General features: G+C 40.7%; 1 protein-coding gene and 1 pseudogene across 3 annotated transcripts in view; both read left to right on the top strand.

Annotated features, from left to right (window-relative positions):
- LOC141381860 (NACHT, LRR and PYD domains-containing protein 3-like) overlaps nt 1-13,918 on the top strand; it is a 124,239-nt pseudogene that overhangs the window by 41,334 nt on the left and 68,987 nt on the right. The window lies entirely within an intron of this gene.
- The window catches only part of LOC147845313 (NACHT, LRR and PYD domains-containing protein 3-like), an 82,561-nt gene continuing 68,987 nt past the window's right edge, over nt 345-13,918 (top strand). The window contains exons 1-10 of one of the 2 annotated variants that reach the window (XM_087249675.2): nt 345-517; nt 987-1,069; nt 1,315-1,428; nt 2,466-2,579; nt 3,378-5,273; nt 6,044-6,217; nt 6,981-7,154; nt 7,693-7,866; nt 8,167-8,340; nt 11,321-11,494. In XM_087249675.2, the coding sequence (XP_087105801.2) occupies nt 419-517; nt 987-1,069; nt 1,315-1,428; nt 2,466-2,579; nt 3,378-5,273; nt 6,044-6,217; nt 6,981-7,154; nt 7,693-7,866; nt 8,167-8,340; nt 11,321-11,494 (3,176 nt within the window). In that variant the 5' untranslated portion in view covers nt 345-418. The other variant, XM_088650856.1, reaches the window with a different exon arrangement.

The raw sequence follows: 13,918 nt of genomic DNA, 5'->3' as shown, positions 1-13,918 counted from the left end.
AAGTCTTACCTCCCTGACTCATTATCCCTCCTTTCTGCTTTAAAGGCATGCTTAGTGAAAGTAACATGATCATCATCATCATCATCATCATCATCATCATCATATTATATAAACTTTAGTCGACTTTCAAAACTCGCTGCGTGCCGACACCTCTGCACAAGAGGCTGTTACTTCGGTTTCACGGCGCATGAGCGGTGCCTATTTTGTCGGCGTGCATGCAAACAACCAACCGGGATTCACACAGGAGTGCGTGAGGCGCGCGGGAATGGTTTTCTGCGCGCATGCGTCAGTTTGCTTTCACCTGCGTTGAACCAGAGGGGGAGAGCTACGTCAGTAACACCAACAATAATTTATTGACTGCATTTTATTTATTTATTTATTTAAATATTGGAAATGTATAAGTTCATTTAAATAAATAATGTCAACAGCAAAATTACATTGGGGTGGCCAGAGTTTACCGAGGGGTGGCCGTGGCCACCCCTGGCCACCCCTTGGGGGCGCCCCTGAGGATGTCCGGGTATGTGTTTGTTCTGTCTTCTCTGTGTCCAGTGTTTATACTGCTTCAGGTAAAATCACCCTAGTAAAATGTACCTCCGCAGGTGCTTTGATAACCCTGCAGCTGTTTGACTCTTCTCTGCTCTGTTTAGAGTGTTTGTGACGGATGTTTTTCACTGAACTCATGATCTGCCGCTCCTTCAGAAACGAAAGTGAAAGTGTTTAGTTGTCGTGTTGCAGTTTTAAACAACCAGAATCCATCATTTACCAACGCGAAACAGCTTTAAATATTTAATGTCTTGACTAAACCTGTAAGCTTTATGTGAATGTGTGTATGATGTTATTATAATCAAACGGATGACGCTGTGATTCTTCATTAGTTTACTCGTGATGAGCTTCTGGATTTGAGTGTCTCAGCTGCTGATCTATTCCTGCATTCAGCTGAATTATGAAGGCTGATCAATGACTGGAGATCTGTGATTGTTCATCAGTTTCTGCTGGAGATCAAACTCTTCAGGTCCATCATGGAGGACACACACACTGCTGGAGATCAGGATTTGTCAGCAGGATGCAGGTATTAGTCCTACACTTGACATTTCATATGATGATTTTCTACAGGATCTTATATTTACTCTCAGTTAGTTGTGTTTTTAATCTGTCTGAATATTTAACACACACAGTCAGCAAGATTGTGTACAATCATCATGAAAAGTATCATGAAGTGCTGTTTAAACAGTGTTTTAATGATGAAATGTTGAGTAAATCTGCTGTGTTGACTCCAGTGTGTGCAGCGCTGAACTTTAATCTTCTCTGTTTTAGTTCAGTTCATCAGAAGAGAGCAGAAGCAGAGCCCAGCTGTGTGTCTATGAAGAGTGACGCGTCTATGACTCCACCAGTAAAATTTAAGAGTGGAAACACAGGAGCTGCTGTCAGGTAGATCATCTCTTTAATATCTGCAACTGATGAGTATTTTCATAATAAATGAATCAGGTCATTAGTGTTGTGGATCTGTTGGGTTTCAGATGTTAGATGTTGTATCTGAGCTCTGCAGGATAGTGCTTGAAGATCTCCGCTTTACACTTCAGGCCACAATTGATGGTGTTAACAAACCAATCAGCGCTTTATTAATAGTGAGTGAGGTAGAAGGTGGGTTTAGGTTTTGGGTAGGGTTAGGGATCCACAATAAGATCATACTGTATGACTACTAATGAGCAGTTCATATGTTCACATTACACAGATAATAAGCCGGTAGTTAATAGTATGAATTGTGAGCTGAACTAAAGTGTTCCCGATCTCCTGCCATAAAGGGCTTTTCCTGCACACTTTCCCCTGCTGTTTCTGTGCTGTACTGATCAGCCATTCCTCTGATCTGAGTCTGTTTTCACTGAAGCGCAGTCATCATCATGTTGTGTTGGCCTCATAGATGCTGCTGATCAACACATTTGGTTTCTAGAATTGATATTTCTCGAGTTCTCCTGCTCATTCAGTCATGATAGATGATGGTAAATGAACTTGTCTTGCTGTCCTCAAAGTCTGGACTGGAGCTCTGCAGACAAACCCCCGATGAGTGACCTTCTGAAGACTGAGTGATGAGGAGGAGGATAAGGGGAGCTGCTGGAGGCGGGAATAACAGTCAGCTGACACAGTGCAGTTTATACTGCTGCTTATATAGTCATGTGATGATGATTGACACGCCTGCATGATTAAGCTCCTCCCACACCTACACTGTGGACTTCATTCAGTGATTTGATGATTAGTTTCAGCTCTAATCTGCTCTAATAGTGCTGCATTTCTGTTGGGCTTCTCTACTAGAAATGAGCCTTGATCTGTGTTTGCTGATATTTTCACATTCAGACAGTTTCTGTTCAAATATAAAGGAAATTAATTTAAGTGTTTTTGTAAATGAAGAATGATTAATATCAGGTTTGTGCAGTGTGTGCAGCGCTCAACTTTAATCTTCTCTGTTTTAGTTTGGTTCATCAGAAGAGAGCAGAAGCAGAGCCCAGCTGTGTGTCTATGAAGAGTGACGCGTCTATGGAGCCACCAATAAAATTTAAGAGTGAAAACACACGACCTGCTGTCAGGTAGATCATCTCTACACACACATGATCACACTGCAGCATTTATATGATCCTGTGTTTCTAGAAGATCAGACATTAACAAGTATTACATTTACAGGAGACTTTAAAACTGAATGTCCACACACTCACATCTGATCATTAGTGAAGTACTAATAAAGTATTAATCCAGTATTAATACTCAAACTGTTAGAGTTAGTAGAGTGAGTTTACAGGCTTTTACAATAGTCAGCAAAGTGTGGATAATCAAGAGAAAGATTTTAGACGAGATGAATGAACAAGTTCTGTGAGATAAACACACCACACAGTCTTTATTGTAACGGAGGCCAGCGAGTAAGTGCTGTGCAGGTAAACCTCACTCCTCTGACCTCTAAAGATGCTCTAGTGACAGACGCTAGAGGTCATGGTCTTTAGCCTCCTTGGTAGAGCAACTGACCCCCATGCGGAAGGTTGCCGGTTGGATCCCAGCTCGGAGCCGGTTGGGTGGTGTAGGACCGGCAGTGTTACACTTGTGCTCTCTCACATTTTCATCCTAAAAGTTTTTAAATGTCTTCAGTGAGCATCCAGCATCATTGTGAATGAAGGATATCAAATGATTGAAGTGTTACATTTAATAAATGACAAGTGCTATTAAATGTTTACAGCATTTTGAGCAGTAGATGTGATCAGTGTGTGCTGTTTAAATTAAATCTGATTAAATCTGTGTATTGTGTCTCAGCTGGTTCAGAGAAAACACACATGGCTTCACTAGAGGATCTTTACACTCACACTCATTGACTCTTTGTGTTGTTGTTGTTCCTGCAGTGTGGATGGAGATGATCAGACTGGAGACCTGCAGCAGGATTCACTCCAACCAGAACATGATGAACTTCAGAGAGTCAAAGAGCAGCACAAAACCAGCATGAAGAACAAGTATGAGAGATTATTTGAGGGAATCAACCATGGAGAGACTCAAACCCTCCTGAACAGCATCTACACACAGCTCTACATCATAGAAGGAGAGAGTGAAGGAGTGAATGAAGAACATGAGGTTTTACAGATGGAGAAAAGAGCCAGAACAGAACCCTCACAACACACTCCAGTCTACTGCAATGACATCTTTAAAGCCTCAGCTGGAGCAGGACATGAGGAGAAGATCGAGAAGGAGAAAGCTCAGATCAAGACTGTTCTAACTAAAGGCATCGCTGGAATCGGGAAAACCGTCTCTGTGCAGAAGTTCATTGTGGACTGGGCCGAGGGAAAAGACCATCAGGATGTAGATTTCATGTTTGTGCTTCCATTTCGAGAGCTGAACTTGATCAGAGATCATCAGTACAGTCTTCACAGACTTCTGCTGGACTTTCATCCTAAACTTGAAGATCTGGAGCCCAAGATTTATGAGCAGTGTAGAGTTGTGTTCATCTTTGATGGTCTGGATGAAAGCAGAATCACACTCAACTTTTCAGATGAGGAGAAAGTTTGTGCTGTGACTGAATCTTCATCAGTGGCTGTGTTGATGCGGAGCCTCCTGAAAGGAGATCTGCTTCCCTCTGCTCTCATCTGGATCACCTCCAGACCAGCAGCAGCCCATCAGATCCCCTCCAGATACATCAATCGTCTGACAGAGATTCAGGGATTCACTGAGCCTCAGAAGGAGGAATATTTCAGGAAGAGAATCAGCGACGAGCATCAAGCCAGCAGAATCATCTCCCACATCAGAAGAGCAAGAAGCCTCCAGATCATGTGCCACATACCCGTCTTCTGCTGGATCTCCTCCACTGTGCTTCAGAAGCTCCTGGAAGAAGATGTGAGTGCAGAAATCCCTCAAACTCTGACTGAGATGTACATCCACTTCCTGCTGATTCAGATCAACATGAGGAAGCAGAAGTATGAAGAGAGAGATCCAGAGAAACTCCTGCAGGCCAACAGAGGAGTGATCCTCAAACTTGCTGAAGTGGCTTTCAGACAGCTGATGAAGGGCAATGTGATGTTCTATGAGGAGGACCTGATTGAGAGCTGCATAGACGTCACTGACGCCTCGGTGTATTCTGGGATCTGCACTGAGATCTTCAAGGAGGAATCTGTGATTCATCAGAGGAAAGTCTACAGCTTCATCCATCTCAGCTTTCAGGAGTTTCTGGCTGCTTTCTTTGTGCTTTACTGCCATTTAACAGAGAACAGAGAACCGCTGAGGGGGATTTATGATGAAGAATATTCATATAATCAATATCTACAGTCCAGGTCTAAGAAGTCTCTGTATGATCTGCTCAGTTCAGCAGTAGATAAAGCTGTCAGGAGTAGTAATGGTCATCTGGATCTGTTCCTGCGGTTCCTGCTGGGCGTCTCACTGGAGTCCAATCAGAGACTCTTCCAGGATCTGCTGACACACACAGAGGAGAGCTCAGAGAACATCAGGAGAATCACACAGTACATTAAAGACAAGATCAAGAGAGATAACCGTCTCTCAGCTGAAAGATCCATCAATCTGTTCCTCTGTCTGCTGGAGGTGAAAGATCAGACTCTGGCCAGAGAGATTCAGGAGTTTGTGAAATCAGACAAACACTCAGAGGAGGAACTCTCTCCTGCTCACTGCTCAACAATCTCCTACATGATTGAGATGTCAGAGGAGCCGCTGGATGAGTTAGACTTTAATAAATTCAACACATCAGATGAGGGAAGACGGAGACTGACAGCAGCTGTGAGAAACTGCAGAAGAGCTCTGTGAGTATTCATTGATTGATCACAGAAGACACACATCAGTCTGCACTGAAGACTCAGATCAGTTTAGTGAATCACTGCCCTGCTTTAACAGAAAATCTTTAGCTGGCCATATCGTCCCCCTGTGAGATCGCTGATACACCATATTACTGCATGGGGACGCGGCGGCAGTGTTCTGTTTCCTTATTTGCTCATTTATTTCAGCATTTCTAAACGTATTTAACAAACTTTTCTTGACTTTTTACTCACACAAACAACATTTGTACTTATTTAATAATCGACTTCATTTGCTTTACAGTTTATCCTGGAAAATAACTCAAATCCCTGTAAATCCCTGTGCTCCTCCAGCTGAATAGGACATTTGTTGATGTGTATTTGCTCAAATCTAACACAGTGTTGCTCTTGGATAATTGTGTTTGTTTTCTGATCAGAGAAATAGTGTAATTTTAGACACAGTATTGCCGTCTCGCCGCAGACATGCCTCTAATATTACATTTACTGTAGGCCTAAACACTAAACTTTACACTGAGCTCAGTAAAATGCTCTCTGATTAGTTATTAATAATCTGTTCAATAATTCAGTACAGTCATATGAATGGGGGAATACAGCTTTAGATTAGTTTAATCTAGTTTAAATGAAAATGAGGTTGGTATGAGGGCCCAATGTCCTCAGGTGGGGGTTGCAGCCCAACACCATGGTACAACACCATGATGTAGCCTGACAAAAGTGCTCATTTCTCACTGCTGATTGTGTTGCTGTTTGTCCTCTACCAGGCTACAGCGCTGTAATCTCACTGTTGAGTGCTGTGAGAGTTTGTCTTCAGCTCTACAATCCTCAAACTGTGTGCTGAGAGAGCTGGACCTGAGTAACAATGACCTGCAGGATTCAGGAGTGAAGCTTCTCTCTGATGGACTGAAGAGTCAACACTGTAAACTGCACACACTGAGGTAAAATAAAAACATTTCCATCAAATAAATGCCGCCACAAATGACTTTTCCGTTGTGAAATCCAGTAAATTCTGATGAGGTAATGAGCATATGCTGTGATGTGTTTTATTTCTGTTTATTTATTGTGAATATTTCATATTTAATGTGAAGTCAAATATGAGAAACCCTGTTTATATCAGATATAATATTGCTCTTTAGTGTCATTTCTGCTGAAATGATCATTGATTGGTGTTCTTTGGTGTTTTTGGGGCGTCTCTAAATGAGCTGTGTTTCTGCAGATGTTCAGCCCATCACTGAGTCTCTTTATTTACTGAAGTTCATGTGTGTAAAGTTATATTCAGTCAGTTTTATATTCATTTCAGGAATATTATTGACTAATATGAAGATGTTGATGTGATTTATTTACAATACAGTTTGTAAAGTCATATTTTCTGTCTGTTAATATTATATGAGAGTCTTGCTTTCTTTAACAAATATGAGGATCTGAATGGATTTGAAATATCAGAAATATAAGAACAGAAATAGCAATAAATAAATCTGTCTGGCCGACTCATTTTGGTCAGAGATCTTCTCTTTATAAAGTTTATGTAATAATGAAATACAAATGTTTGATCTTCCTCCATGTGACCATTAAAGCAACTCTGAAGAGTTAAAGGAGTCTTTTCCTTTTCCCTATGAGGAGAAATCACTCATTATAGACACTTCAATAATTACATCACACTCACACACAATAATACAGTGTCTTTTACTGTCCTCTACACAGACTACAGGGCTGTAAACTCACTGTTCAGTGCTGTGAGAGTTTGTCTTCAGCTCTACAATCCTCAAACTGTGTGCTGAGAGAGCTGGACCTGAGTATCAATGACCTGCAGGATTCAGGAGTGAAGCTTCTCTCTGATGGTCTGAAGAGTCAACACTGTAAACTGGACACACTGAGGTAAATGATTCTCCACTCTACAACATTAAAAGTGTTTTGATTGAGATGGAAATGTCCAGATATATTTAAGAGCATTAGTGGAGAAACTACAAAATGCTGCTTCTCAAATGAAAGTTGCTCTTTTTTTTTAATCAGTTCAGGAAATCAGTGTATTTTAATGATTATTTTACTTAATTACCTCTAAATCTTTATTTATATTTCATATTTTAATGATTATATTAATAGTTTATCTGTGAATTGGTTTATTGGAGCAGGTTTGACAGGCTCTGATCATTTGCATTTTGCAGGTTCATAAATATATAAAGTCTCGTGGTCCTCTTATCTGAACTCAAATTTAGCAGTTTTCTTACATTTCAAAATATTCAAGAATATATTAGATGACATTTAATATTCAGTTTTATTAAATAACAATATTCAATAATTCTAACTGACACAAATTCCAATAGTTTTGTCATATTATTAACCTCATAGTTTATTTTTACATCAGATGAATGACTGAAATCACACTGTTAATGTAATCTGTGTTCTTCTTTCTCAGATTGGTCATGTGTAATCTCACTGTTCAGTGCTGTGAGAGTTTGTCTTCAGCTCTACAATCCTCAAACTGTGTGCTGAGAGAGCTGGACCTGAGTAACAATGACCTGCCGGATTCAGGAGTGAAGAAGCTCTCTGATGGACTGAAGAGTCAACACTGTAAACTGGACACACTGAGGTAAATGATTCTCCACTCAACAGATACAGTTTCATATTGGGTTACCTGATGTGGATCCCCATTCAGTGGATTGGCAGAAGAAAAACACAAAACATTTACAGGGTTGTGATTTTAATCATAGCTTTAATAATGAATGTTTGTAAAAATATATTCAAATCTTTTCTAAGTAAACTGCAAAATGTCCAGACTCAAGACGTTTTTTCCTGTAGATTGTTAGATGGATGGATTATAATTATGTATTGCATTAAACAACTTACAAAAAATTACACAGTAATATTGATTGTTATTTTTTTTTCTCAGACTGGTCATGTGTAATCTCACTGTTCAGTGCTGTGAGAGTGTGTCTTCAGCTCTACAATCCTCAAACTGTGTGCTGAGAGAGCTGGACCTGAGTAACAATGACCTGCAGGATTCAGGAGTGAAGAAGCTCTCTGATGGACTGAAGAGTCAACACTGTAAACTGGACACACTGAGGTAAATGATTCTCCACTCTTTAGATACAGTTTCATATTGGGTTACCTGATGTGGAGCTCCATTCAGTGGATTGACAGAAGAAACAAAACATTTACAGGGTTGTGATTTCAATCACAAGGAAATCAGTGTATTTTATTGTATTTTATGTAGATTATTTTATCTAATTACCTCTAAAATCTTTATTTATATTTCATATTTTAATGATTATATTTATAGTTTATCTGTGAATTGGTTTATTGGAGCAGGTTTGACAGGCTCTGATCATTTGCATTTTGCAGGTTGTGCTGATTCGCCTTTATTTAATCACCCTAATTAAACAAAGTTAAAATCAGGATCCTCCCTTCGCTATATTTCTTAGTGAGAGTTTAGTTAAAGGACCGTCTTTAAAGAACGTATTTTGCAAAATAATAAATTAGAGCATACTTTACCACACAGGGTAACTTTGATGGGTTCTGGAAAATGAATTCAATGTCCACTCCAGTGAAGAAAATTAATAAAATTCACTTTTATTAATAAAATAAAATCCAGTGAAAAAGTAGAATAAACAAAAGACAAATTACAGAAACAAAAGTCATTACTTTATTCTCCGTTGAGAATAAAGGGCCTACCACTCTCAGTATACAGAAGTCAGAAAGCGCAAAGCTGAAGAGTACATGTCAGCTTTTATACTCAGTGTCTCAGTGACAGTATTCATAAATCTACCCTAAACACAGGTGCACAGACTACTTAAATCATACATTCAAGGAGCATGCTAAATCACTTGAACTGTAAAAAGACAGATATATAGTCATCAAGAGTACATTGTATCATATAAATCAACATTTAGGCTGTTTAATATAAGCCTTGATTTATAATGTGCTATATAGTTATGCACTCAAATTCAGGTGCGTGAACTCGGTAGAGAGTTCAGCAAAAGTACAAGTTGGGAGTTCATTCAGAGTTCGACTACTAGCAAGAGGGTCATCTGAAGTAGCAAGGGGTTCACAGAGAGTTCGTCCAGCTGATTTGTTTGCTCGCCACGCCCTCTGCCAGAGACGCCTTTCCTTTCTCTTACGTTTCACTTCATCATTAAAGAGCCCATATTATACATGAAATAGGGTCATATCCTGGTTGTAAGGGTCTCCAACAACAGTCTAATATGCATGCAAGGTCAAAAAACACTTTCATGGTCTTATAATCTGCATTTATTTTTACCTAATTATCCCAGCGACTCCTGTATGAATCGTCCAGTGATTCATTTGTTCCCAAACCCCTCCTTAGCGCGGAGCTAATCTGTGCTGATTGGACCGATGACAGTCTGTCGCGATTGGTCGACTGCCTTCAGTCAGAGAGGGAAATGGCCAATAGCTAATCAGCAATTTAAAAAGTAATCACAGTTCATACACGCTCGATAGTGTAGACGTGGATTTTAACTGCCGCACTATGGCGAGTGGATAGTGCCACGGATAACCGAACGAAGGAGACAGTCGTGTACTCGCCATACCACACACACACAAAAACACACACACACCTCCGGATGACAACGCTCCCGCTTCCGCCCGCACCCGCCAGGTTTTAGCCTGAGAACCCGCTCCGTTTTCTGCCCGCCGCGCCCGATCCCGCTAGAGCGGAGAACACAATCAAAAATCACCCAGTATACAGTCCAGACACACAGCACAAAGCTCGTTCGTTCGTTCGCTCTCTCTCTCTCTCGCTCTCTCTCATACGCGCGCGTGCGCACTAACACACACACAAGCACCACGCAGACTCTCTCTTTCTAATTCACATAGCAATATCCGTGATATTGCTAGACAGCCCGCTTCCGTCCCAAATTAAACCCGTTACCGACCGCTCCCGCGATTTATTCGGAAATTTATTCCCGCGGCTGTCCCCGCGCCAGATTTCTGCGGCGCGGGAATAAATTTCCGAATAAATCGCGGGAGCAGAACTCTAGCACGGAGCTCCATAAACAAACAGCACGCGTCGTGTTTTTAACGTGACTTTGCACGCGATAAGATAAAATATCCAGTTAACCTGATACAGTACACGCGGTTACAAGTAACAAATCACAACTAAATACATTTGCAAGCTAGAGTCAACGAGGCAACAACTTTAACCGCACGTACTTACACTTGAGAAATGGAAGAAACCCATCCTGACGTCTATCAGTTACTTTTTACTGATCCTTCCTTTAACAAACGCAGATGAAGTATTCTTTGTAGCATGTAGCTTCCAGAAGTTTCCAACTGCTTGGTTATAATGCTGAGGTTTCATCTTTGGGTAGAGACTCAATATAATGTCCATCTGCAGTGTGACTTCAATCGACCGGCATGTTTGTGTGCGTGTGCGTGTGTTTGTGTGTGTGCGTGTGTTTGTGGGTGTGTGTGTGTGTGTCTGGGTTTCTGCGTCAGAGGGCGGGGCCTCAGGTTTGAAATCTCCCGGGTTTGCGCGTGCACGTGAAAAACTTGGTTTCGTTCGTACGTCATGGCGAAACACCTAATGAGTCGGTATCAAGGCGACTCGTTTGAAGCACTATGAGTCGACTCTTTTATAGATGAATCAACCGTTTTAAACACTGTATTCTTACAGATTTAAGCCTTAGCTGGATACTTCACTTCACTTAGAGCTGTGTTACACACTACATGGAGGGGAATTTTCAAAAACCCATAATATGGGCTCTTTAAGAGTTGTGCTTTTACGCATAGGAATATCAGAATACATCAGTGATTTTTTTGTGTCTCACATGATTAATGTCATTTGACCCATCAATCATTACAAGGTTCATAAATATATAAAGTCTCGTGGTCCTCTTATCTGAACTCAAATTTAGCAGTTTTCTTATATTTCAAAGTATTCAAGAATATATTAGATGACATTTAATATTCAGTTTTATTAAATAACAATAGTCAATAATTCTAATTGACACAAACTCCAATAGTTTTGTCATATTATTAACCTCTGAAATCACACTGTTAATGTAATCTGTGTTCTTCTTTCTCAGATTGGTCATGTGTAATCTCACTGTTCAGTGCTTTGAGAGTTTGTCTTCAGCTCTACAATCCTCAAACTGTGTGCTGAGAGAGCTGGACCTGAGTAACAATGACCTGCAGGATTCAGGAGTGAAGCTTCTCTCTGATGGACTGAAGAGTCAACACTGTAAACTGGACACACTGAGGTAAATGATTCTCCACTCTACAGATACAGTTATACTGGGTTACCAAATGTTGAGCCCATATAGAGGGTTGTGATTTCAGTCAGCTTTAATAATGTATGTTTATCTATAAAATATATTCAAAAGCCTCACTAAGTTTATTATAAAATGTTGCACTTTCAGAGCTTCTCTTTATCCAGTATACCTAAATGTGACTTAAAGTTAAAGGAATCAGTTTATTTTAAGGATCTTTATAATGAATTACCTCTGAATTATTTATTCATATTTTATATTTTTATATTTATATCTGTTGTGTCCTGGTGAAGTTTAGACATGCTCTGCTGTTTGTTCAGTTTGCAGTTTCTTCTAAACATATAAAAGTCTCACGACACTCTTAATATTATCTAAACCAGTGGTCCACAACCTTTTTCTAACTGCGCCGTCTCCACAAATCCAGTTTAAATGCAGCTTCTTTATCTGCCAACTTAAAGATAATTCATTCTTGTTCAGCCCGGTACTGATTGATCCACGCACCAGCACCCGCCTGGGGGTTGAAGACCACTGATCTAAACCACTACAATAATATGAAGACACACTATAAGCATGTATTCAGCAGTTTACTGTAAGAGACCTGGTGAACTGATGTATTTACTACACATGCATCTGAAAATAACCCTGATTACTCATTCACATGAAGCAATATATTGACTGAAGATCTTCTGTCAGAAAGGCTGTGTGTGAAGGAGAGTCAGCGCTCATGATTATTGATCAGGTGTTTCTCAGCTGACAGAATAAAAGTCCCCTAATGCTCCATCAGTGTGAATGTGACTGTCAGGCTGGTGAAAGAGACATTAAGAGAGCGGGTTTGTGTTTGTTTTAGTTTATTCACATCATCGTCCACAATATAATATACAAATGAAGATCAGGTCATGTTCTGTTGCTCTTTATACAGTAAAGTTTGATCTACAAGCTGAAGTTGGTGACTGTCAGGGCTGTAGTACTCGAGTCCAGACTCAAGACGTTTCTTTCTATAGTCTAGGACTCGCTAATATTCAGACATGAACTTGGTCCAGCAATAGTCATTGGTTGAGTGTGTTTGTCTGGAAAACAGGAAACATCACTGTTAAATCCACTGTGAATCTAGAATGGGCACTGACACTCTCGTGTGATACGCTTCCCTGCTGAAAAATCCAGTTTGAACCAGCCTAGGCTGGTTGGCTGTTTTTAGCTGTTTGACCAGGCTGGTTTTAGAGGGGTTTGTGCCATTTCCAGTCTGGTTTAAGCTGGACATAGCTGGTTTTGGCTGGGCTCCCAGCCTGGCTAGGCTGGTTAAGCTAGTTTTAGCTGGATTTAGCTGGTCATTTTCCTGCCTGACCAGCTAAGACCAGGCTGGAAATGGCTGGAAACCAATCTGGAAATGGCCAAAAACCCTCTAAAACCAGCCTGGTCAAACAGCTAAGACCAGCCAACCAGCCAAGGCTGGTTCAAACTGGATTTTTCAGTAGTGCTCTGGTCACTCAGACACATGTGGGACACCGCTCTGTTTCTTAAGACTCCTGGCGGCTAAAGCTAAACTAATAGAGGTGATGTTTAGCTGAGAGCTAGCTAACGTTAACTGCTAGCATGTTCCACCCTAAACATAAGAGTTAGCATTCGCACTGGTTAGAAAGCAGTGAAAGTGATATAATATAATGTATGTCTGATATCTGCACATTTAGGAAGCATCTTTAAAGTCTGGACACCTGATTAGGGCTGGGCGATGTGGATTTGAGTAGATCAGGTTCGATTAGATTAGATAATCCACATTATTGAGGGAAGATAATCTAGTGAAGTGATCAAGTAAATGTCGGCCCAGTCCGTAAGTGTAGATGGTCTAGTAATAACACGACGCTTCCCTTTAGATTGTAGATGAATGCATATGCTAAAGCTTTATTTCATGTGTCAGTCGCTCCATCTCACCCACAGGAACAGGCTGACAGACATCTAGAATGACTTTAACACACAAATAAAGCAAACAAAGCTCCAGACATGTGAAGGAGAGATCGGGCCTTTTGCTCATGAGTATAATCTGAGGTTTAGACCCCCTCACACGCTTTGGAGAGGAATGTGTGAGTGAAAGAGAAAGCGGATGGCCAATCATGAGCTGCGGCCTCAACACATTACACACATATCAGTCTGAGCACTGGCTAGACAGTATCTATAGGCTGTATCATATTTGCTTGTCCACAGTTTTACTAGTTAATAAATGCGTCTTGATGATGCTGTGATGTAGGGCTGGACGAGAGTGTGAAGCTGCATTGAGTTTGTGCTGGCCATCCTCCAAGATAAGCAGCTCAGCATCTGTCTGTTGCTCTGTCCTGCCTGGGTGTTTTGGTCATTCAGAGGAGTTCACCAGCGATTCTGTCTTCTCCAGTTATTCCTCTTCAGAGATCGTGTGTGTGTGTGTGT

This window comes from Danio rerio, chromosome 4 (genome assembly GCF_052040795.2).
Source record: "Danio rerio strain M-AB ecotype USA chromosome 4, GRCz13ab, whole genome shotgun sequence".
NCBI lineage: Eukaryota > Metazoa > Chordata > Actinopteri > Cypriniformes > Danionidae > Danio > Danio rerio.
This window is presented reverse-complemented; position numbering and strand designations above follow the sequence as displayed.